This window comes from Pteropus alecto, unplaced genomic scaffold (assembly GCF_000325575.1).
Source record: "Pteropus alecto unplaced genomic scaffold, ASM32557v1 scaffold79, whole genome shotgun sequence".
In the NCBI taxonomy this organism is placed as follows: Eukaryota; Metazoa; Chordata; class Mammalia; order Chiroptera; family Pteropodidae; genus Pteropus; species Pteropus alecto.
The window spans coordinates 18738877-18762132 of NW_006494612.1; the positions used below are offsets into that span (position 1 = coordinate 18738877).

General features: G+C 38.0%; 1 protein-coding gene across 7 annotated transcripts in view; it reads right to left on the bottom strand.

The window, feature by feature from the left end:
- The window catches only part of PTPRK (protein tyrosine phosphatase, receptor type K), a 483452-nt gene extending 460622 nt beyond the window's left edge, over window positions 1-22830 (bottom strand). For 5 of the 7 annotated variants that reach the window (XM_025042408.1, XM_015600081.2, XM_025042412.1 and 2 more), the window contains exon 1: window positions 22486-22830. In XM_025042408.1, the coding sequence (XP_024898176.1) occupies window positions 22486-22582 (97 nt within the window). In that variant the 5' untranslated portion in view covers window positions 22583-22830. The remainder of the gene's footprint in view (window positions 1-22485) is intronic. The other 2 variants (XM_015600080.2, XM_015600077.2) reach the window with 1 other exon arrangement.
- Between the last annotated feature and the right edge of the window lie 426 nt (window positions 22831-23256).

Sequence of the window (23256 nt, forward strand, 5' to 3'; positions counted from 1 at the left end):
TCATCTTGACCATTAGTAACAACATACGCAGCCTTTAAAATTATCACCACCCTGTGAAATTCGTTACCTTTGAAACAAATAAATATTGTATAAACCAACCCTAACTGCTTCTAAATTTTTAGAGCGCTTAAGTGTTATACACACAAGGTATGATAATGAACTAATGACAACGTAATGAGACATTTTTAGGTGTAGTTGTGGAATTGTTCTCACTGTACAATAAAATTATTTATAAACAGAGAAGACTATAGATAATTTCCCATGTTTATAGTGCTTGGCATCACAGTAAACTGGTGGTTGTGGACTCAGTAAAACATTATAGGTAACAAACTTTAGCTTACTTATAAACTAAAAAGGATTACACCCAAAAAAAAAAAATAACAAAAGTACTCTATGCCATAACCCTCCCACATACACAATAGCATGTTACTTTATCACTTATAAAATTGCCTTCCATCAATTGCCAAAACTGGAGATGACTACATTCTATACTAGCAGCAGTTAAGTTTTCACTTAAAGGTACAAAATAAATATGTAAGTGCCAGTCAGTAGCAGAACACTAATCTCACTAGTTTTAAGGTGCCACGGAATGAGGGAAATAGCATTAAAGAAAACGCCCTTTTTAAATGTTTTTAATTTAATTATCCCTGTCCATAACTGAAAAAATAATACTTTTAATGCAAACTAGACGAAATAAAAATCTTGCTTTGAAAGGAGTAAATTTAAACTTTCACACTTAATTGAGCAAACATCAGATTGATAGTCATACATTTAAATACCTCTGTTTTCTTATTTGGGCTGAATTCTTTCCATTTCTCCTCCTTTATTTCTTACTCCATCACTCTTACCTGGTCTCTCCCAGTATTAAGAGTCTTGTTCTCTTAGTTTGGATCCAAAGTTTAAGTAAGTATGACTTACCAGAAGTTCGTTTGCTTTTTCCTTTCTATTAGATGTAGCTAACTGGAAGTAGAGTGTAGTAATTCTGTGAATCATTTTGAAATCTGAACTGCAGGACACTTTAAAAGAATGTTTTTTTATAGTTTGAAGTATTTTTTTTTTTTCTAAAAATGAGTTGTTTTTTAACATGTTGACTGACGTAAGTCCTCTAGAAAAATTTCTCATGAATAGGTATGGGGCTTTGCTATTAGCATACTGTTTATATCTGAAAGTGTGAAAATGTAAAACGATTCATTCTCTCAGGAACTGTAAATAAATCCACTGAAACTATACTCCTCCTATTTCTTTAAAACTCTCTTTTCTGTCGAATTGTTAAAAGATAAATCACACCTAGCTTTCATTCCAAGAATTTTTAACTTCCAAAGCATGGACAGTGCCTAGTGTCAAAACAGGCAGTCTTCTCCACTTGGGCTCCTGGATGAGGAAGGGCCTTCAGGCCTGAGCCCCTCTGCGGGGGCCCAGGAAATCTACATTTGGTGTTTCTTTGAGAAACTTCAGACTCTTCCTGCCCACTTACACTAACCAGAGCCCTCCAACCCACCGGGGAGACATTTACTCAGTTCAATAAACAACACTTGGCGAAGAGCCTTCCTCTATCTAATTTGCATCCCAATATCTTCCCTCTGCTTTTAGGAAGACTGGACTCAGGGGCTGCTGGGGAACAGAAGTATCAATGCTCCTCTGTCCAGATAACGTCATTGTTTCTCTAATGCTGAGAAATATGTTTAATTAGGATAATGTTCATAATGTGAAGCCTTCAAGACTTGTGCGGTTATGCCATATTAACATACAAAATATCTATATTTTTATCATTATATCCTGGAATTAAACCACAGAATAAGTGCAGAATTAAAAAAATGTATCTTAAGAAGTTTGGCTCATGGCCACATAGAAAGATAAAATGATTGAGAGAATGGCAGAAAGATAGAAGACAGTTAGCAAATAGACAGCTACTTTGCTAGATATATGTTTATTTATTGAAATAACTCCAATTCACAAGTTTTATAATAAATTGGGGGTTTCATTTGTTTTTTGTTCCTTTGTTGTTGTTTTTAAGTCCTGGATATCTTTTTATTCAGAATATTTTAGATGTTCTATTGAGTATAACCATGGCTATTTCAATTTTTTAAATCAAGTTTTATTTTCATAGTGTTATTTTTTTAACCAACATGTAGTTTATTTGAAGACAAATGTGAATGAGTTTGTACAGATATGTCCAAAGTACACTGCCTTCTGTTGTTTTGTCAAGAGTAACACCAAAATAGGAAGAGTAAATATAAATAAATAGCTTGTTTATTCACCAAAACATCTTATCATAAACAAGAAAAAGACTATAAAAAGTATTTAACAGGAGTGCTCTCCACTCGTGAAACACTGAATTGTAGGCTTTTGAGTTTGACAAATACTTTAAAAGGCACTTAATCTGACCATCACTAGTCAAACGTGGTGTCAGTTAGTGTCTGAAGAACCAAAGAACAAGTCATTGTAATAGCAATAATTTATACTTGTATAGCTCCTTCAAAGTTGGAAAAGCATATTCATATAAGTTACCTTATCTGATCCTGTAAATAGGGTAGTAGTGGCATTATCCCCACAATAAGGAAGCAGGTCCAGGTAAATTAAGTCACTCATTTATCAAATTAAGCAAACCTTGTGCTCTTAATAGTCTACTAGAACTTCCACAACATAATAGTTAAAGAATGATCTTGGGAGTCTATACAGTGTGACTTTGGGCACATCATGGATCTTGGGCTACACTTCATAGGACTACAGTAAGCATTATATGAAATAAGTATAGTGGCTTTCTTGCTTTTTTTGGTCAGACCCACAATGAGAAGTCATTTCACATTGTGACCTATTATACAGAGACATAAATATACATATATATATATGTATAATATTATATATACATATAAATTTAATTAATACTTCCTTTATGAGATGCATCTTATTTTTATTATTGTTGCTATATACTCTTCTATTTCATGTTCTTTTAAATAAGTTGGTTGCTACCTACTGGATTGAATTGAGTACCCACAAAATGGGTGGTTAAATGTAGTTTGGAAATACTGAGCTCATGCTTAAAAAGTACTTCAATGTTAGACCCAGTAAAAACTAAAATGTTAGCTATTGAAAATAATATTTCTAAAAGTAAATATTGCTATAGGTTAGTGGACCTAAAACATTTTTCAAAGATACATACTTTTTGCCCTTGAAGTGATAGTCTAGAAAAGACATGTAAACAGCTCAGGAAATATAGACCAATGTCTTCAGTTTCTGGAGCAGAATCAGGTAAAACCCTTGCCCATGCATTGTTGTGTCATATCATCAGGCTTCAATAAAGAAGTGACTAAATATAGTGAGAAATGAATTACAGATCTTTATCAGACCCTCTTGAATGCACGATGTTGAGATACAAAGGAATTAAAAGCATAAGTCGTCTTCCAAAAACAGATGTTCTAAAGCAGGTCGTCTGGGGTAATGTAATCAACCACGGGATTATGTCAGAATTGAGGGGCAGGAAGGTGCTTTCATTTCAATCCTGTGGTCACTGTTGATAAGGCTTCCAGTCTTATGAATTACAATTTTCCTAACATAATTAAACCTTTGATGATACTTAAGATAATTCATTCTGAATATCAATTAATTGGTCTAAGTATTATAGGCATAAAAGACACTGAGTTTAAAGTCTACTGACCCCAGGTTATAGAGTAGAAATGGATATTATAAAGTAAACCCTTGAGAGTTTATATTAACATAGGCCTCTTTCTTATAAACATTTTTAAATGCAGAAAAATAAAACTTCTAGTCAATTTACTACTACACCTTTATTAATACTAAATATTTGTCTTTATCTCTCCTCCCACTTTGTTTCAAGAGAGAGAGACCACTAATTGAGAAGAATTAAAATCCCTATTTTGTTTTGAACAGATTGGGTAAATTATGTTATGGAACCTAGTTTTAAGTCGTAAAGTTTGGAATGCTTCCAAATTCTTGAAATTGTTCTTATGAGAAGGAAAATAGATTTTTCTCCCAGATATGAGATGAAAGGTTTTATGTATGTTATGCAGAGAAAAATCATAGAGAGAGAAATCCATATTGCCAAAATAAGTCACTTGGGGACTTTTCGGCACTCTGTCATATAATTATTCAACTCAAACACATACATACATTCTTACCAAAAAGGGGGAAAAAATATATGTATACAACATATTAACAATCTGCCAATTTCCAAAAAAAAAAATCTTAAACTAGACTCTAAAGTATGAATATCTTTTAGATAATAACTTCTTTGTGGCAGAGCCTAATGAAGGTATAGAGGGCACAGGAATTTTTATTTAGGACTGCAGGATTAACCTACAGGACATTTTTTAGAGCTTGGAATAGTCTTGTCTTATGGAAATAAATGTTATAAGAACATGTGTTAAAACGACATTCATTTGTTTCAAGGGGAGAAATCTGGGGACGTCTCTCACTCCCCCATGTTTCTGAAGTCACTTCATCTCCAAAGTAAGCTCTGTTGACTGGCGGTACGGGGAGCTATGCATAGGTCCCAAGCCAGTGGCTAAGAATCAGAAAGTCAGACAGACTCTTTGGCTCTAGCACACCCATCTGTGATGCTATCAGGTCAGGATTGGGCCAAAACAACATTCATTTGTATGTGACATTGGTAGAGATTAAATAATAAATATTTTAAGTCAAGTAAAATAATCAGAAGTAAATTTAGTTAACAATTGATAATTCCATGGAAAATAATAAAAGATCATTACACCAAGAGCTCAAAGAAATTGATAATAAAAATATTTTTTTCATATATATCTTGTAGATGTTAACTTCATACACTCAAAAAAAATCCATCAAAGTAAATAACATAGAGAAGAATGGTATGCAAATCCATTCACTTTCACTGATAATGTTTATTCTTCCAGTATTTCTGAATAACTCAAATGCTGGGTGCTCTTATGGGTCACAAAAGGTATCTTATTACAAAGATTATATAATAATTTTCAAAATGTATTGGCTGGGAACCCACCACCTACTGTGTAATATTCTAGAAAAGATGGTCATTAGCTTAGAAGGGTACTGTAATTCAAAGGTTTGTAAAAGCTTACTCTTTAAGTAGACTTAGCAGGGATCTAAGTAAACAGTCCTTAAGGAGAGTTTAACTACTCACACCAACACCTAAGACCAAAGATATTCATCCTGTGCAGTGAAGAAACTAGAGCGAAGCATAAAGACATTCTTCTTCTTGGGACTTTTCCTAAGATTAGGTTCTGTAATGAATGCTCCAAAAGCCTTCTGACACCTGCATTTTATATTTATGAATCTAACCTATTGATAACTAAATCCTCCTAGTCTTTCTCATTCTAAATTCTGCTCTATTGGGAATTACAGGAGGGCCCATAATTAAAGAGAATTCAATCACTGGACCCCTCATACCCACATCCAAGATTATAATGTATTGAGTGGCCTGCTGGAGCCAGCCCTTACTACCTCCTAATAGTCGATTGTTAAAATTTTCAGCAATTTTGAGAGCCGGTTGTTAATCACAATCATTTTTAATAGAAACTTTCATTTAAATAGATTATACTTAAAGGCATTAACTCCAAAGTCATCACCTTCTAATTGTTTTACTACATTTTACTATGACTATATTATATGTTCTTGAGGTTACTTACTTCTCTTATACCTGTATGATGGAAGTACTGTACACTATTGTGCTAACACACATCTGTTCCCAATGCTGATCAATAATGTCACATTGGTGTGCTGGCTGGAAAATTACTGCTTGGCTATCGCCCATGGGAACATAACGCTCTAACAATAAGCTTTCTGCTTCTGTACTCCCGCTTGCTCAACCGACCTGTGGGTTGACAGTTAGTCAAAAGAAGAAAAATAGACTTGTGTGTTCAAACAGGATGAAGAATAGGGGTTTAGGGCTTAAAAACCCTGTACCTCTACATTTCGGGGCTGCTTGATTTGGGGTCTGCGTACCCCTGGCAGACCCTGCTGGCTGAATAAAGAGTGTGTTTCCTATAACTCACTGATTTCTGGTGGTCCGTGTGTCTATCGGGTGCTGGTGGCTACAACACTGGTAATTTGAAATGAGCCACAGTGATAGTATTTACGCTGTAGAAATTGCCAAATGCTAACCCCTAAACTTTGGTGTGTGTTTTTTTTTTTTTTTTTTTTGAAGAGTCAATCGTTAAACATTTCCCCCCATCACCATTACTTCCTCATTTTCTCACGAGCACCGTGTGCCCAGTCTTAGGAGTTTCCTCATTCATGGCCTTCTCACTCAAAACCACCTAACTAATCACACTGGGGTGAGTGACTGTCCTTTCCTCATATCCTGACGGTACTCATACTGTACCTCCCACTCTGAATTATAACTTATTTCTAGATATCCCAACTAGTCTGTGAGAGCCTTGAGTACAGAAATTGAGTCTAGTTTTTCCTCTTTTCATCCTCTGTATTAAACACCCTGCCTGGCAGAAAATGGACATGCATTAAATACAGGCATACTTTGGAGATATTGCAAGTTCAGTTCCAGACCACCACAATAAAGCAAGAATCTCAATAAAGACAGTTGTAACCTTTTTGTTGGTAGAGGGTCCTGCTTTCAATGTGTAAAAATGCCTGTACTGGTGAATGTAACCAAATTAACAAGAAAAGAATGAAACAAACTCTGTCATATACATCGTATTCAATGAAGAGGCCACTAGGTCACCAGCCTAATAGGGATCCTCTAATCAATCATATGAATGTACAAATCAATGTTGCCTGCCCCAATGAGGTTTTGCCAAAAAGAAAGTGCTAATAACTTAGACTGGTATCACCTATTTTAACAAGCTCAAAGGATATTATATTTGACATGCTATCACTAAAGTTCAAGTCTATTGCCGTAATGTACAGAATAAATATAACCTTTTTGTCATTGCTCACATAAAAGACAACGTTTGCTACAGCTGTGATCCCAACAATAGATGGGGTTGTCAACAACAATTAAAGTCTCCACCTCAAAGAAATATCTGCGTTCAAGGCACAGGCACTGGAAAAGGTAAAAGGTAAATGCTAATATGACATCCTGCCCCTCCTTTCGCCCTAGCCATTACTTGACTGTATTTGAAAGCAACATGAGACACTCTTAATAAAATTACATGCTTATCTAAAATGTGTTGGCAACTGGAGAAGTTTGTGGTAAAATTATGAATAAGCGACGTGGGTGGATAGAATGCTCCTATCTACTATTATCCTGACTCAAACTGTGAGCAAACAGCTGAGAGACTAGAAAAGATCTTAAATGGATACTTACGTGAACAGCATGTATCTGTGGGAAATTCAAAGCTCTTCCCATGGATTCCTGCATCTAAGTAAAGGAGTGAACATCAGCCCTCAAAGTTACTCCCAGGTCTCACCTGGGATCTACATTCCTGATAAGAATGGGCCAGTAAAGGACACAATCTACTCTGCAGAATTAAGAGACTGCCTTAAGAGGAAGGAGTGAGCACCTGGGTTCCTCTGGCGATATTTGCGGTAACATTTGCAGGTTTATGGGTTTCTCCAACTCTCTCATTCTCCAACTCCAACTCCCTCATGCAAACAGTTGGGAAGCCACAGCCTGAACCACACTGATTAGAATTTATAGTTCCTGAATATATTATTAAATTTAAGTTATCAACATAAGAAATGTCCAAACTTGTAAAGAATTTAAGAGTTTATTTGAGCCAAAACTGACGATAGTTGCCAGGAAGCAAGATCTAAAATGCTCTAGAGAATAACAGTCTTGCAGTTTCTTTTATGCATTTGAAATTAAGGAGGGAACATAAAAAGATTATATGAAGGTGGGAGAGAGCAATCAGAGACTGGATTACAAGATTATGTGCTTTCTTAAGAGTGGTTACCCCTTCCAGGGGTATCACTTCCGGCATTTAAAGATGTATTAACCTAGATGCACAACAATAATATACAGGGCTTGCTTAAAAACTGTTCACTGAAAAGTTATAGGCCTGGGGAGTGACTACCCACCAAGACCTTCCAGTTAGGAATGTATGACTTATTACAATAACCTTTTTTGTTCACAAAGTATACTTATACTGTCTATTACACAGTGTTTTCATTCCATACACAGGTCTGTCATACTCAATCTTTTTCTGCTTCAGTATCCTTTAGATATTTGTTGTGACACATGCAAGGACAAATCTGCTTTCCATATAATAACTGGATCATGATTCAGGGGCCCAGAACAAGCAGTACAGTTATGCATCCCCTCTTCAGAGAGGTTCCATATTCAAGTTCACATGTGCTACAGAAGTTCAACTTTTAATTTTTAATTTTTTTAGTGATTATGCCACCCCAAAATATGCTTCTATGGGTTACTAATTATTTTAGGCTGGTTAATTTTACATAGCAGACCTGAGAGAAGCCTGAAAACCAAGTAGAGGTTACCCATTGTAAAAGAACATTTACATTTGTAAGGGAAATCTCCATGTGGAAGGGTGTTTCCCCCTCAGGGTACTTAGGCTGCCTCCAATGCCAATTAATAGGCATAAATCTGCATAACAATCTCACCCTTGTTTTCTGTGCTTTTCCCCAGTAACCCCTAACTGACTCTCCACCCCCAGCATCATCTTCTTTCTTTAACTGCAAGTAGTATTAAGGTATTCTCTTGAGTTATTCAATGTTCTTAGGTTTCCCATACATATGGTATATATGTTATTTATCTTTGTTTTTCTCCCGCTAATGCATGTCATGTTATTTTGAATATTAATTCAGCCAGAAGAATCTTCAAGGGTAGATGATTTTTTCTCCCTGACTATGTACCACGAACACAACACCTTAAGAAACTAAACTGTGGTTGAAAAAAGGAGTTCTAAGGAAAGTCACCTCACAGGGTAATCTGATTATAAATTCCTAACTGGGTCCCTCAAGGTGGGTAGTCATGTCCCAGGCATACAACTTTACTGAAAGGCTTATCATTTGCCTTGAGCCAGCCCTGTTCATTGTTCTTGTTGCATCTAGGTTAAGGAACCTTTGAAATAACAGAATACCCCTAAAGGGGTCATTAACCCTCAAGAGAGCACATGTAATCTTTATCCAGTAATATAATCTCCACCTTGCTTTCTCCAATCTTCCTTATGTCCCCTTTCCTTAATTTTGAATGCATAAAAGAAGTTGCAAAACATATTCTTTAGATTTTTGATATCTTGCTCCCCTGTATATGGTGTCAGTTTGGCTCAAATAAACTCTTATAAAAAAAGTTCTCTACAGGTTTGGACATTTCTTACATTAACAAAATGAAGAAGAGCTTATGAAGACACCTGCTGCCACCATAATCACAAAGACCTATATTAGTAGTAGCATCCATTCAGGATACAAAACTGAATTATGGTAAATTAAATATTATGAGCATTTATTTTATCAAGATTCAAACCTACAGTGCAAAGAGCACTGATAAGAAAGTTGACAGGAATTTTTCATTATATCTGGAGAGCAAATATTTTCACAAATATAACACATGGAAAGTAGAAGATTGTTCGATTACAGCTAGAGATACAGCAAGAAGGGGGAAGAGTACTGGAAAGCTGACACTTGAATCGAACATGAAATCCTTGTTGAGGTTTATCGAGGCTTTCCACTGCATTGATTGACTGGCAAAGAGCAGCTCTGCAAGTGAGCTAAGAGTTGTCAAAAATTTAGCCAACCCTAAGCTCCACAGCACCAGACTGAAATGGCTTTATCCTGTTGACAGTGGCTTGGGGTTTAAATGTATTTGAAGCTACCTTGGCTAAAGAAACTACCTTGGCTAAAGAAGATTAAATATCAACAGAAAGCTTCAAAAAAGAAAACAAAAACATTATCTAGAATTCATAGGTAAATGATGTTCCAAATGCCAGTAATGCATTTACTTAGCACGTGTCAAATGCAAATATGGCAGTGAGGATATCCTTTTCTCATTCTACATATAATCTTTGGGAAAACAACATTTTTTAGGAGCCAAGAAATCCTCTCTTATCTGCTGCTTAATTCTAATGTTGTCATTTTGAAATCTGAGTACAGCTCCTAGACAGAACATTAGTCTCACTGGGATGGACACTTAACAGAACATAGATCACACTCCTCAACTTTCTGGTGAATTCCCATTTTAATCTTATTCTCAAATTAGAGTTTTCATAATTCAGCTGAGATTAAATCTCTCCAGGGGGTAAGGAGGTTTGTTGATACCCAAAATGTTGCACCTTCTCCAACCTACGTAAGACTGAATGAATAAAATGTGCCAAGCACTCTTTTAAACTTCTTTCAGTATTCCTCAAAACAAATATCTGGGATAAGTACTTGAATTATTCCACTTTACAATTGTGGAAACTAAAAGAAAGTGGTTAGATCATGCAGCAAGAAAATGTTGGAACGAGCGTATACACTCAGGCAGTCAGGTTCCAAAGTCTGTGATCTTAAAATTATGCTATATATTCTATGAGCGTTCTTTGCTTAAAGATAAAATAGACACAATACATTGGTGACTTGACTAATATAAAAGAATTTTCTAAATTTCTACTTTTGATTTGGCTTAGAAACTATTTGCACATCTCCCGAATTAACTTTTCTCCTTAATTCACACACTGCAAGTCACATGGGTCTCTTTTAACATAGACATTCAAAATCTCTATTTTCTGGTAGGGCAATGGGTGTATTTAAATGACAATAGTGTTGCCTCCTCAGAATGAATGACCAAAGCACCAGGAATAGAATTTACTCTGCTTCCGAGATGCAGGTGCAGGGGCGGTTCTGGGTTGGGTCACAGTCTGCCCTGATTCTGGCTTCTAGTCTCTCCACTGGCCTCTGACCTCTCTCTTTAATAGCTTCCCACTACTCTGGACAACACGCTCTACTGAAGCAGCAGAGAGAAGGCTGATGAGAATCAGGGCGGCAGCGGCAGTAGATAAGCATCTGTAGGTCACAGCAAATTGGACTCTGCGGCAGAACAACCAGGGGCTCTGCATACGAATGTTCACATAGTGGATGCACATTAACACTGTCCTCCATGAAGAGGCCCCCCCCCATCAACCTTCCTGATCCTGTTTCCAGAGGGAAAGTAAGTGACTGTGAGCTTCCAGAAAACAAACGTGCTCTCTGCCCGACTTGTTTATATTAACAATGACTCAACTTTGGGGAAATTCCATTTGGCGGAATTTTGTGTAATTCTTTTTTGGTAGCCTTCAGGCTTTTTATGTGTAGACTCAAGGATACAGAAAGACTACTAATGCACTGTATTAACCCAGACAAGTTCTAAAGTGGAGAAACCAGTAAATTGCAAGAGACAGACTGGGCTTTGAGATTTGCCAAGTCACAGAGGTATGGTCAGTTACAAAATAGCCCCAGTTCACCTATCAATCACTAGATGTGGAGCTATGCAATGATCACCACTCCCTCTATAATCATAAAGTCACATGTGCTCCCAAAGCAAAGAGACAATACTTGGCTTGCTTGCCAGAATACCCAGAACCTGACACAGTAATGACATATTAGAAACTCAAAGATATGTGGAATGGAAGAATAAACAGAGATAAAACCAGAATCATGCTCTCACTAAGTAGGCTAATCAGCTCAAATAGCAAGAGCATTTTTTTTTTTTAAATGTCTTCATGACAATATTCCAAAAAGAAAAACTATACACACAACTGGCCATATATGATCACAGTCCTTAAAACGTGTGTTTAAAATTTTTCAGTGAAAATATTTTCTAACCACATTTTCTAATCATTTTGTTAACATAGCTAGTTAAAATACAAAAACTATTTTGTAGCAAGCATCAGAGTAAAATTTACTTACATATATAGAGGAAATACATATATGTGAAGATGAATTTGGGGAGCCACATTTTATGATATGTAACAAAACTATTCAATGCTCACAAGAACCTTACTGACTCATCTTTATCACACCACTTTCCCAAAAAACTCAGATGTGTAAACAACTTGGATATGTAGTATAACTAAATATACAAATATACAAAGCATCTATTGTTTTCATTTCCATACCTTAGCATATACTGTGCCTTCGACAATAATTTATTATCAAAATTTATATTCCCAACAAAAATAATTTACATTTTTGATAGTTTACAATTATTTTTAAAAAGTACTTTCACATATATTACTCATTTTACCTTTAAAAGTGTCCTACTAAGTAATTAGAAAAGATACTAAAATCACTGTCATTGTAATATTATCATTTCAGTGATAAGGAAATTAAGGTTTAAGCAGAAAGGAATTATCTCCAAATCTCAGAGCTAGAAAGTGACAAAGCTAGGATTGGAACAGTGTCATAGCAAGCCCAATGCTCTTGTGCACTAAAATGATTTCATACATAGATCTCCAAAGAAGCCTTTTGCTCTCTCTGAAACAGGTTGTTGTCCATCCCTTCACTGCATACATTTCCTAAGTATTTAATGTAGTTAATATAAAGAAGCAATGATGAATCAACACTAGACAGCACTCTGCTTCAACCTTCCAGGATATTAGACCAATTATTACAAATTTCATCATTCAGGAGTCAGTTAGCACACCTGACAAGAATATAATACATGGTTTAAAAAAAAAAAAAAAAGTCACAGAGAAAGTAGGCAATACATGGGAAAGAAAATAATAATTCATTAAATTTTTAAAGATAATAGGCAAAGGTCAGTAATAATAAACCTTCAGTAACAGAAGCAATGCTGAAGTCCATAAGCCTTCCCCCATGACCACCGTCTTCCCCTATGTGCCAGTCCAAGTGCTCTGGCCAGAGAAGGGCCATTAGCAACCCTGGAAATGCTAGTCTAAACTGGCACAGCCACATGAGGTGCCCTAGTCCTCATTCACACTTGGTGGAGCACACATGGGTCTCTAACACAGGCCCGATAATCTTCGCATTGTGAGAAGGTAGGCTTGGAACAACAGCTGCTATTTCTCTACATTTTATTCATTATTCAGTACCTTCTTACACCCACTGTTTTGAATATCCCATGTTGTTCAGACACATTATCAAGTTAGTCAGCCAAGGTGAGAAGATCAAAATTATAAACAAGTTCACTGTCACCTCCTGAGTGTTTCAAAACTAGTTTCCAAAGTGAAGAGATAGTTACTAGGCTTTATTTCTCTGTGTCAATTAGCATCATTTATCACAGCCTTGGCTTCTATTAAAAATAAATGCATATATGCCAACACCTATTTGTGCACATATGTATAAATAAATCTTGTAGGGTAGGGCACCTGAATAGGTCAGGCTGGCATTTGGAAACATTGTTTTAGAACTTCAGAACACAAATCAAAATAATTCAAGAAAACCATAAATAATTATCTCTATAAATTACCATTAGGCAAAACAATGTATACATTGTAACAGTGATATATATAAATTGAAATCTTGAGTTTGACCTCAAATTCTTCCAAGCTGTATGACTTTGGACAAATTATATCAAATGAAAGAATATCAATTATAATTCATACTTCTTGTGTTTATAAGGTCCCTCTCAGCACTGAAAGTTCTGTCAAATTTTAATGTTGGACTTATTAAATATTATGGCAAAGAAAACTGAATAATAAAAATAATAAAATTTATGCTTTGAAGTAGGGCTTAAAGGGGAGGAAAAAAAAACTCCCTAAATTATGAACAGCTGATCTGCAATGCACACAAACCTGCCCCGTCCAATTTGCCTTTTCCTCTTCCTTCTCTACCCGCTCCTCCATAGGGACTAAGGTTTAGACCACCATGTCTTCCTAATGTTACCTTCTAGTGGTCCAGAGCAGGGAACCAACCATCTGATCCAACTGTGTTTTCCCCACCACCACCTTTCTTCTTCTCAGAAGGGTTATTAGCACAAGTAGCTACACACAAGTAGCTCTCCCTTTTTTTGCTTTTACTGCTCACACCTTACTTAATTCCAACTTGAACAATCAGACTATAGTTTGGTTGCCTTTCCAAAACCCAATCCCTTATCTGTTGACAACTGATGGTTTGTTCCACAGTCCCCCCGCCCGCCCCGCCCAACCCCAGAATCCTAATAAAATAAGTCAATCAAATCACTGCACTTACTTCCCCTTAGTCAGAGCCTTCGATTCAGAGGTGGACACATGATTCATCACATTCAATCAGAGTGAACTTCAAGGGCTTTTTCATGTGCAATCAGCATATAAATTCACATTTTCCTAATGGACTAGAACATGGGGTGCTGTGACTTGAAAACTGCCAAAGCTACCTCATCTCTAAACATTGGGTTTAAAAACAAACTCCTGGAGCGCCCCAGAGCTAGTTAAGTTGGGCAGACAAAGAGACATCATATACCAAAGGAATTATGTGAACTCCTAAGTCAGACTCCACCTGAGCTGTCAGTTGGGTGAGAGAATAAATTCCCTTTTTGTTGCAACCAGTCTGGTTGCATTTTCTGACAATTGCTACCCCCAAAAAACGTCTGATGGGTATATATTCAATAATGAATCTTGGCTCTACCAGTTCTTCACACACTGTCACCTAAGGCAAGTTATTACTTAAACTCTCTTGGCTTCAGTTGCAAAATGAAGATGATTTCAATACTAAAGATTATCATGAGAATTTAAAATTATGTAAAGCATTGATCATAAGGCCTGGTGGGTCACAGGCAGCCGGTAAATGGCAGTTTCTATTGTTGTTTTTGCAGTTGCTTTAGGGATATCTCTCCTCAATGTATAACAGAATAAATGAGCCTAATTATTGCTGACAATAATAAAAGTACAACTAATACAAAAGGCAAGGTCTAGAATTTGAAATAAAATTAGAAAAACAGTCAAAGCCTTCAAACTCTAAAGCTCTGGAAGATGCATGGAAGTACCTTACAGAGTTTCCCTCCATCACTAAGTTCTTCTCTAACACTGATCTGTCTACAAGGAAACCTCATTAGTTAAACACGAGTGTTTAAAATTAGGTAAATGTGGAAATCATTGATCTGTAATTTATTTATTAACCCAGAACCATTGATTTTGTATTTCAAACAATACAGATTAAGCAGACTTTCGATTACAGTATCAAACACATAGGGAATTTTGCTCTGTATTATCCCAAGCTCCTGATATCACAGTAGAACCAACTCTATGGGTTAACATTAATTTATACTTCTTGTGTTTTATTAATCTCTGTCATAACCGTCATTACGCCAGGGTTTTCTGAATCACTAGTGAATGGCAAAAATATAGCAGCCGTGATTTAATCAGAGACTTCACTGTTGAAACAGCCAGCAAAAGCAGACACATTTAGAATAGTAAATGAATAACAAAACACACTTACAGGCTCATTAATAAGAAGGCAATTAGGTCTTCTGGGAAAATTCATTTTCTAAAAGAAAGCTAAAGCAAGCTATAAAATGCAAGTAAAATTGTGTTTTGACATGAATAGTGTGCACTGTCTATTACATCATAATTTTTCTCTTGAGAGAACTGACAAGAATCTGTTCTTAAATATGAGTACAAAAGATGGTAAAAAGAGCACCAGTGATATTTAATGTATTCTACCTAACTCCCATTCACTATATTTGCCCATCCTATAAATGAGCTCCTTATTACAAAGATCCTTAAATTACTCTTAGAAGAAAAAGAGAAATAAATATAAAACAAGAACCTGCTGCTACTAGTAACGTCAGAGAAAATGCTATTTCCTGTATCAACATAGCAATATGCTAAGTAAAACTGACTGGCACGTATCATGTTGGTTCTTCAGATAATACGTTTACCTTTAAATATTCTTATATAACACATTTATAACCAAAACTGTTTAGTCTCATTTTTCTTGTAAAAATATTTCTTTCAAAATTGTCTGAGTATTCTTTAAAAAAAAAAAAAAACTGTATGGTATTGTTGTTTTGATGTGTCTGGGGTGTTAAATTATAATTAAGTAAATACTGATCAGAAATATAATTCCAGGGAAATTTGTTTCATGTCGTAATTAATCCTTTCACAATACTCTTACAATTCTACAGTGAATTGCATGTGGCAATTATTTTCAAGCTGAGCTTTTTTTGGCCTAGAGCAGTGTTTCTCAAAATTAAATGTTCAAGCAAATCACCTGGAAACTTTGTTAAAATGTAGATTCTGAGTCAGTAGGTTTGGGATGGGCTCCGATAGGTAATCACAAGATTATCACAAGTTTCCAAGTGATACTGATGCTGCTGGTCTATGGACTACAATTCAAGTAGCGAAATTCTAGGGCATCTTGCAACTGAGATACAACGACCATGAAGTAATCAGGCAATAACCCTCTAGATGGTCAGTGAGGGCAATAGACAGGCTTCCTCTCTACTCTGGAATTTGATGACTTACCTAAAGTGAATCACATCTCACATCAAGGAGCTGTGACCAGTCTGCCACTTTTGCAGCTGGTCAGCTGCTAACCTGGACAGAGTTTGGAGAATCAGCCTACAATCAGCTGGTTAAGGACTATGCTGCATTGGGAAGGGATTATATAAATAGAGACCAATCTGGAGAAAGATTTATTATGTTCTTATTAAAAGAATATAATACAGTACAATATATTGAATACTATATAATTAATTTATTTTCCATTTCAGTTTCTTCATCTATGAAATAAAGAAAATGATTATCTATTTTCAGAATTCTTTCCAAGAAAAAGTATAGGGATACGACTCCATTTCTAAATGTCCTTCCTTAACTTCCTTATAACTGAACCTCTGGGCAATGAAGTTTTATCATTATTAAGATGTGTGGATATGTGTGTGTGTGTCTATGTGTATATGTAAATACATATCTATATCTTTCAGCTTTCCTAACAAAACTAATGCAAACAATAAACTCAACTAGACACTATTTTATTGGGCTTTGTTTCTGAGTTCCTCTTATTAAAATGGTTTCTAGAATGATACCTGTAGGATTCAGCCAGCACTACACTGTTCATCATTTTTATTAACAGAGCTCTACAATCTTATAAAGTGGAAACATGGATTATTTCATTAAGGACTACTTAATTTGCTCCTAAAACAACTGTAAGCGACAAAATAAGCCACTTGTAATTTTTATGGATTATCGACACACAGAGGAGAATGCCAAAAAACTCAGCCAGAGTTAAGTGGGGAAATGGCAACGTTCCACAGCAGGATCGATGAGACCCTTACATCCCAGGCACGAGGTTTTCCCAGAATCCCAACAATCTGACACACCTCACAAAACTAGCTTTTTTTTAATTATGTAAATTTAGTTTTATTACTAGAATATTAACTACAAATCAAAAGAATTCCCACAAGAATACTACAGGAAAGTAAACATACCTCACACACACACACGCACACACAAATTAAAAAATCTTCATGGAACTAAAAAAAAACATTTTATGTGGAACTCTGTTTCTTTAAGAACATTTTTCATGAAATACATTTCCACTAAGATGGAGCTTAAAGTTTGTAAACTGTCTACCCCCAGAGTTCACACTGATAGCAAACATTCAAACATATATATTTTTTTAAGTTTTCCAAAGCAGAGCTGTGTGTAACTTATCTCAAAATATCAGGCAATATGGTACTCAAAATTGTATCCCCATTTACAGAAAAGAACTTAAAGTTTCTCTTCCATTCAGAGATATATAAGCACAAATAAATCTTTTGTGACATTAAAAGATTACTTCATAGGTTTACAAGTTTGTTTCTGGCTTCAATTGAAATAAAAATTAGTCTGACTGATGTACTTACTTTGTCATCAAATATCAGTTTAAGACATATCATGAGTTGATAGCTATGACAAACAGCATGAGTTTTGATGAAAAAACAAATCTTGTTCAAAAATAATTATAACCTTTTTAGGCAAAGAGAAACACTTTGATAAAGGAACACAAACCAGGTACATATGATCAAAAGGTACAGTCTGAGATTAATACACGAGGGAAATTTTAAAAAATGAATATTTGGACAAAGACAAAGGATGATTCCAATAAACAAGTTAAAAATAGGGTTCCCCCCTTTTGAAAATTAAAGATCAAACACACACACTCACACGCAGGCACACACACACATTCCCAGTGTTCTTTGATTTTTCTTTAAGAACAATCTGTAAACTCTCTTGATGTTTCCTGCTCTCTATCTTCCAGAACTCCTCTTCCTGCAAGATGAGCAGGCAGGGGAAATGCAAACAGCATAGGACAGATGAGGACAGCATTTCCCATGCCTCTGAGAAGCAGATCCCTAGTTAGTGTGATCTCCACTGTTTCTAATACCACACCTCCAGCAGACCTAGGAGACTGCACACTTCAAAGATATTAGAAGGCAACAACATGGTTTCTCTACACAGGACCATATTACATGAATTACATTTTTTTAAAAGCCATAAAAGCCTGTAGTAAACCCTCATGGCTAGAACTGAGATTTGGTGGGAGGGTTGGTTTGCTGTGGATAGTGGATGAGTCATATTGCTAGTTTTTAAGAACATGTCCAGCATGGAAAGGTATTTGTTGAAAACAAAAAGGCTGTGATTTTGTGTGTGTGCATGTGGAGCTTTATTGGGAAGGAGTGTGGGAGAGGGGCGGAGCAGAAAAGGGCTTGATTTATTTTCAAATTCACATTTATGAATACAAAGAGAAGAGCTGTCAGCAGCACACGTGCCAAAGCCCAAGAGCAGCCAGATTTGACTCTTCCCGTCTGGGTAGGCCAGACACAAACCTACATCCTGCAATCTAGGAAACTCAACAGAGTCAGATATAAGGACGCTAATGAGAGAAAAACCAGTCCTGGAAATATCCAGTTACATATCATTAGTGATTAGAATTTGGAGTTTCAGTGAATTGAGGAACCAAGGGATTCTGACCAATCTAAACCAGAAAACTAAAAGGCAAACCTTAAAGCAAGCTGTCTCTGATGCAATGTCCTAGCAGGTAACAAGTTTAAGAGTAATTAACTTCACATACAGAGACATCAAAAAGTCAGACACTAGGAAAGTGGCGTTGCTTAGATAAGTTGCAAGGTCCTAAGGAATCAAGGAGTGTGCTGTTACAGTGCGACATGCCAGAAACTAAATTCAAGGCACTTCCAGGCTCACTTCATACTAGAGAGACAATAGTCCCTCTCTAGGTCATTGATAAGACTGCATCTAAAAGGCTGCGTATTTTTCTCCACTCTGAGATGAAGGAGCTGAACAACCGGCAATAGTTGAACAGCTAAGAAACTGACTTAAAATATATTTCTTCTATAGTTAAAATACTTTTAAAGGAATGTTAATAGTGACTCTTGCACAGGTTTAGTTCAAGTAAAGATTTACATGAGGTCAGTAAAAAAATTAAAGGATAATTTCTCTCATTGTGCTGATAAAATTATGGTCTGGCCAACCTAGGATGTTTATGTTTAATAATGATTAAATAAATGACTAGCCAAGTGAAACACACACAATCTTAAACAGCCTGCACTCGCTAGGAGAGGGTGCAGGAACAAGTAAAGACTGAAGTCAAGGAACTCAGCTACCTCAATGTGTGGTGATTACATCCCAGACGGCTTCCTAATGCTTTACAATTTACAGTGCCAGTTCACATAAATTATTTTATAGGATCCACATCAAAACCATATGGAAAGGTCAGGATAGGTATTATTATCCCCATTTTACAGATGAGAAAGTTGAGTTTCCAAGCCTTCTCTGTTTTATCAGCCAAATCCTAGTACAGAAAAAATTTTTTTTTACATTATATGAAGAGATGATAGCTCTACAATCTAGTGAATAAACTTCGGTGCGCCTTTGTGCATCTATACCTCAGTTTCCCCAGGTATAGTATGACACTGGTATAACTTTAAGTGAGAGATTAAACTGAAAGAATATAAATATTAGTTGATATTTATAGGAAGTCTGGTTTGAAAGAGGCTCCTCATGCAACATTTTTACACTTCAACTACAAAAGCTAAGACAAAAGTCACAATGATGAAAATATTCTTAAATCTAGGGTTTCAACAAAGCAGACTAGATGAGTACATATATCAAAGATCCAACAAAACTTTGAAGCTTACTCCACCGAACACATGATATCTAAAAGTGGTAAATTGTCATAAATGAGTATGATTTAAAAGACTTATTAACAGGTCATTTTAAAATTCTGAACATGTTTGTTTTAGACTTTAAAGCCTTTTTTTATTTAGATTTCTCAAAAGAAATAAAAGTTCATCACTTAAAGAATATAAGAAAAACAAACAAACAGTAACAAAGAATGCACCTCCAAGCTCTGAATCTGTATCTTTGCAACAAATCTAACTGCCAAAAAATCTGATGACAGTAGAATATCAAATAACTTAAGACGGCCAGAAAATGTAAGGTTTTACAAAACAAACGTTTAATTTATAAAGGCGGATCTACAATCTGACTTTAAACTATGGAATAAAAGGCATTCATTTCTGGACAAATATGTAAATCCTGAATGGCAAAATTTTGAGATAATCTTGGGAGTACTGCATATTAGTATTGCATTCTTTGACTTAAATATATCATAAAGTCAAATGTTTTGCTTTGTCACTAAAGAAAAGCCAGGCATTTTAGTGGCTGGATGTCTAAGAACACAATTGTTCATTAGAGATATCTGAACTTCAGGGATAAGGAAAGCTCATCTGCACATTCTGCTGGAGGAAATTGAATATTTACTTGCTCATTAAAGGGTAAATAACATTTGAAAAGGAAAAAAGAAAAGTTTCTCTACTGCTGAAAATGTCTGCCAGTTGTCAAAACATTAATAGTTGCAACTCCTGAATACATGTAAGTTTAATGATGCAACTAGTAGAATTGAAACTTCCGATTAACAAACTGCATGCTTTTTCAAGCGTAGGCTCTCCGTGCAGTAATAAACACAGCAAAAATCAATATCCACTCCAACTTGCCTGCATATGACCATTGTCAAGCACGATTTCAATACTAATGGGCATGTTATGTCAGAGATGCATGCAATAATGCTTACTCCAGAAATAATTAAATTGAGCTACAGGATCATTCACTGCATAGAACTGTTTTCCTTTGCATACATCTCTGATATACATAGCTTTTCCTCTACACGCTGCATTTCATCATCTGACTGAGTGCACAACACACGTTGCCATCTGAATCTGTTGTCTAACTCCTATAGAGTTCTAAACAGGTCAGAGAAGACTGAAGTGAAATAAACATTACTCCCGATCACAGCAATTTGAATTTATTTCCCGGAAACCGGGCAGCCAAAACAACCAGAGAAACTAACATGTGCAAAGTAAGTTCGTTCTCCGCGTCCTGCAGCCTCAGCCAGGAGCGCGGCTGTCACTTCTCCGGTCTCCCCGTCTTCTCCAGCACCCCTCAGCCACCTCTGTGTCTTCATCTGCACCGCGAAACCAAGGCAGCAGAAGCGCTCGCCAACCACGCTGAGCTGGGTGGATTGGCCAGAAAAGTTGTCAGGATCTGCGCGAGACAAGCAAGCGCCCGGGAGCCCGCTCCCCAGCGTCCACCTGGTGAAACTTCAGAGCCCCCAGAGGAGAGAACGAAAGAAGCAACCAACGGGAAGGATAACAAAACTAGAAAGGAACATAGGACGGGATCGGGAGATGGGGTTACACAGACTTCTCTAAGTGGCTTTACCCACAACCCAAAGGGCTAAAATAAAATGCCAGACCGCTCCACATCCCTCCTTTTGGTCCTCGTGGCGGGCAGCGGCCGTTTGCAGCCCCCACCACCCAGGCCGGCTCTGGGAGTAGCTGCGCCAGCTTTGCGGTGGCTCAGCCCGAAGAACAGGCTACCACACCGGTGGTCAGGCTTCCCGGACCCGGCTCTCAGCCTTCGCTGCAGAGGACCGCTCAGTGTGGAGCCTTTGAATCATATTTCAAAACATGAAATGTACATACGGAACCTACTCCACGCAGTGCCCTAACCCACAGGGCAAAGCCAGGAGCAGCTCAACGCTGGCGGAGGAGAAAGAGACTGAGGGAAGGACGGGGAAGTAGTTAGACAATAGTAGGGGAGGTTATTCCCGGGACAAAAAGCACCTGGCAAAGCGCGCCGAGGTCAGTCCCTTGGAGTCTCAACGTTTCTGACAATGGCTTCCCGGGAGGAAAAAAAAAACACACACACAAAAAAACCTTTTTTTTTTTTTTTTTTTGAATACTCTAGTGGCAGACAGCAACAAGCCTGCACTACGAGCAACAGAGTAGCCGTCCCTGGAGTCGTAACTACTTTTTCTTTCTCTCTTCCCCAGCGCCGTGCTGCCCGCGCTGGACGCCGAGGCTACCAGTTTCCCAAGAAAAGCAATGTCTCACACACTCCCGCACAACCTGGCCAGCCTGCGCCCAAAGCGAACCTCATAGAGGAACAATGGGTCGCTAAGACAAAAGTTACCTGCGCCGAGCGACTCCCAGACCGGGGCCCCACGTCCCACCTGGCACAAACTCTGGGGACATCTCTCTCTGCCTCTGCCCTGCCCCTCACCCCCGGGCCGCGAAAGCTTCCCCCAAATTCTTGCCCCCCGCCCTGGAGAGTAGCCACTCTACCCCTCGCGAGCCCGGGGCTAGAGGCAGTTGTCTGGGCCACTCACCTGCGGAGAACTGGCCTTGGGCCGACCCCAGAAGAGGCCAAGGGGAGAGAAGCAAGAGCGCCAAAAAAGCAGGCAGCACCGCTGTCGCTGTATCCATGTCGACTTTGGGAGAAGTTTCAAGCAGCTTTGCAAAGAGCTGCTGGGGTGATCGCAGCGAAATCCACGACTAAAGATGCCGGCCCGGCCTCGCGGGGTGAGAGCGGGAAGTCCACAGCCGCCCGCCCGCACTTTTTCCTTCTTTGTGGTCGCCAAACTACCTCTGGGGCGCCAGCGTCGCCTGCGTCTCCCGCCGGCCGCGGCGGCCGCTCTCCATGGCTCAGCGGAGGCTGCTCCTGTTAGTCAAGAGTTACTTTGCTCGGGGAGGGACGGGGGCGGAGCCGGGGATGACGTCGCCCCGCGGGCTTTGGGCGCTTAAGGAATGCGGGCTCGGGCGCGGCGCCGCCGCCTCCTGCCGGAGAGACGCGCGCCAGCCCCGGCCGCGCGCCCCGCGCCGCCTTTGTTCGCTGCCCGGGCCCGGCTGCCCGCCACTGCTCGTGTGGAGGGAGGACGGGAAAGTGGACTTGGCGCTGTTCGTCGTCCTGTTCCAGAAATCTGAGTTTGAGATGCGAGAGTTTGTTAAGCAATGTGTCCGGGCCGTAGAGGACGAGTGCAGAGAACCCCTGCCGCTGGACCACAGGCGTCCTGAGGTTAGGTCCCCACGGTGGAGGTCCCGGAGCGGTTGCCAGTAGGAAGAAGGGGGAGCGTAGAAGCGCCCTAAAGAAACACCCACCT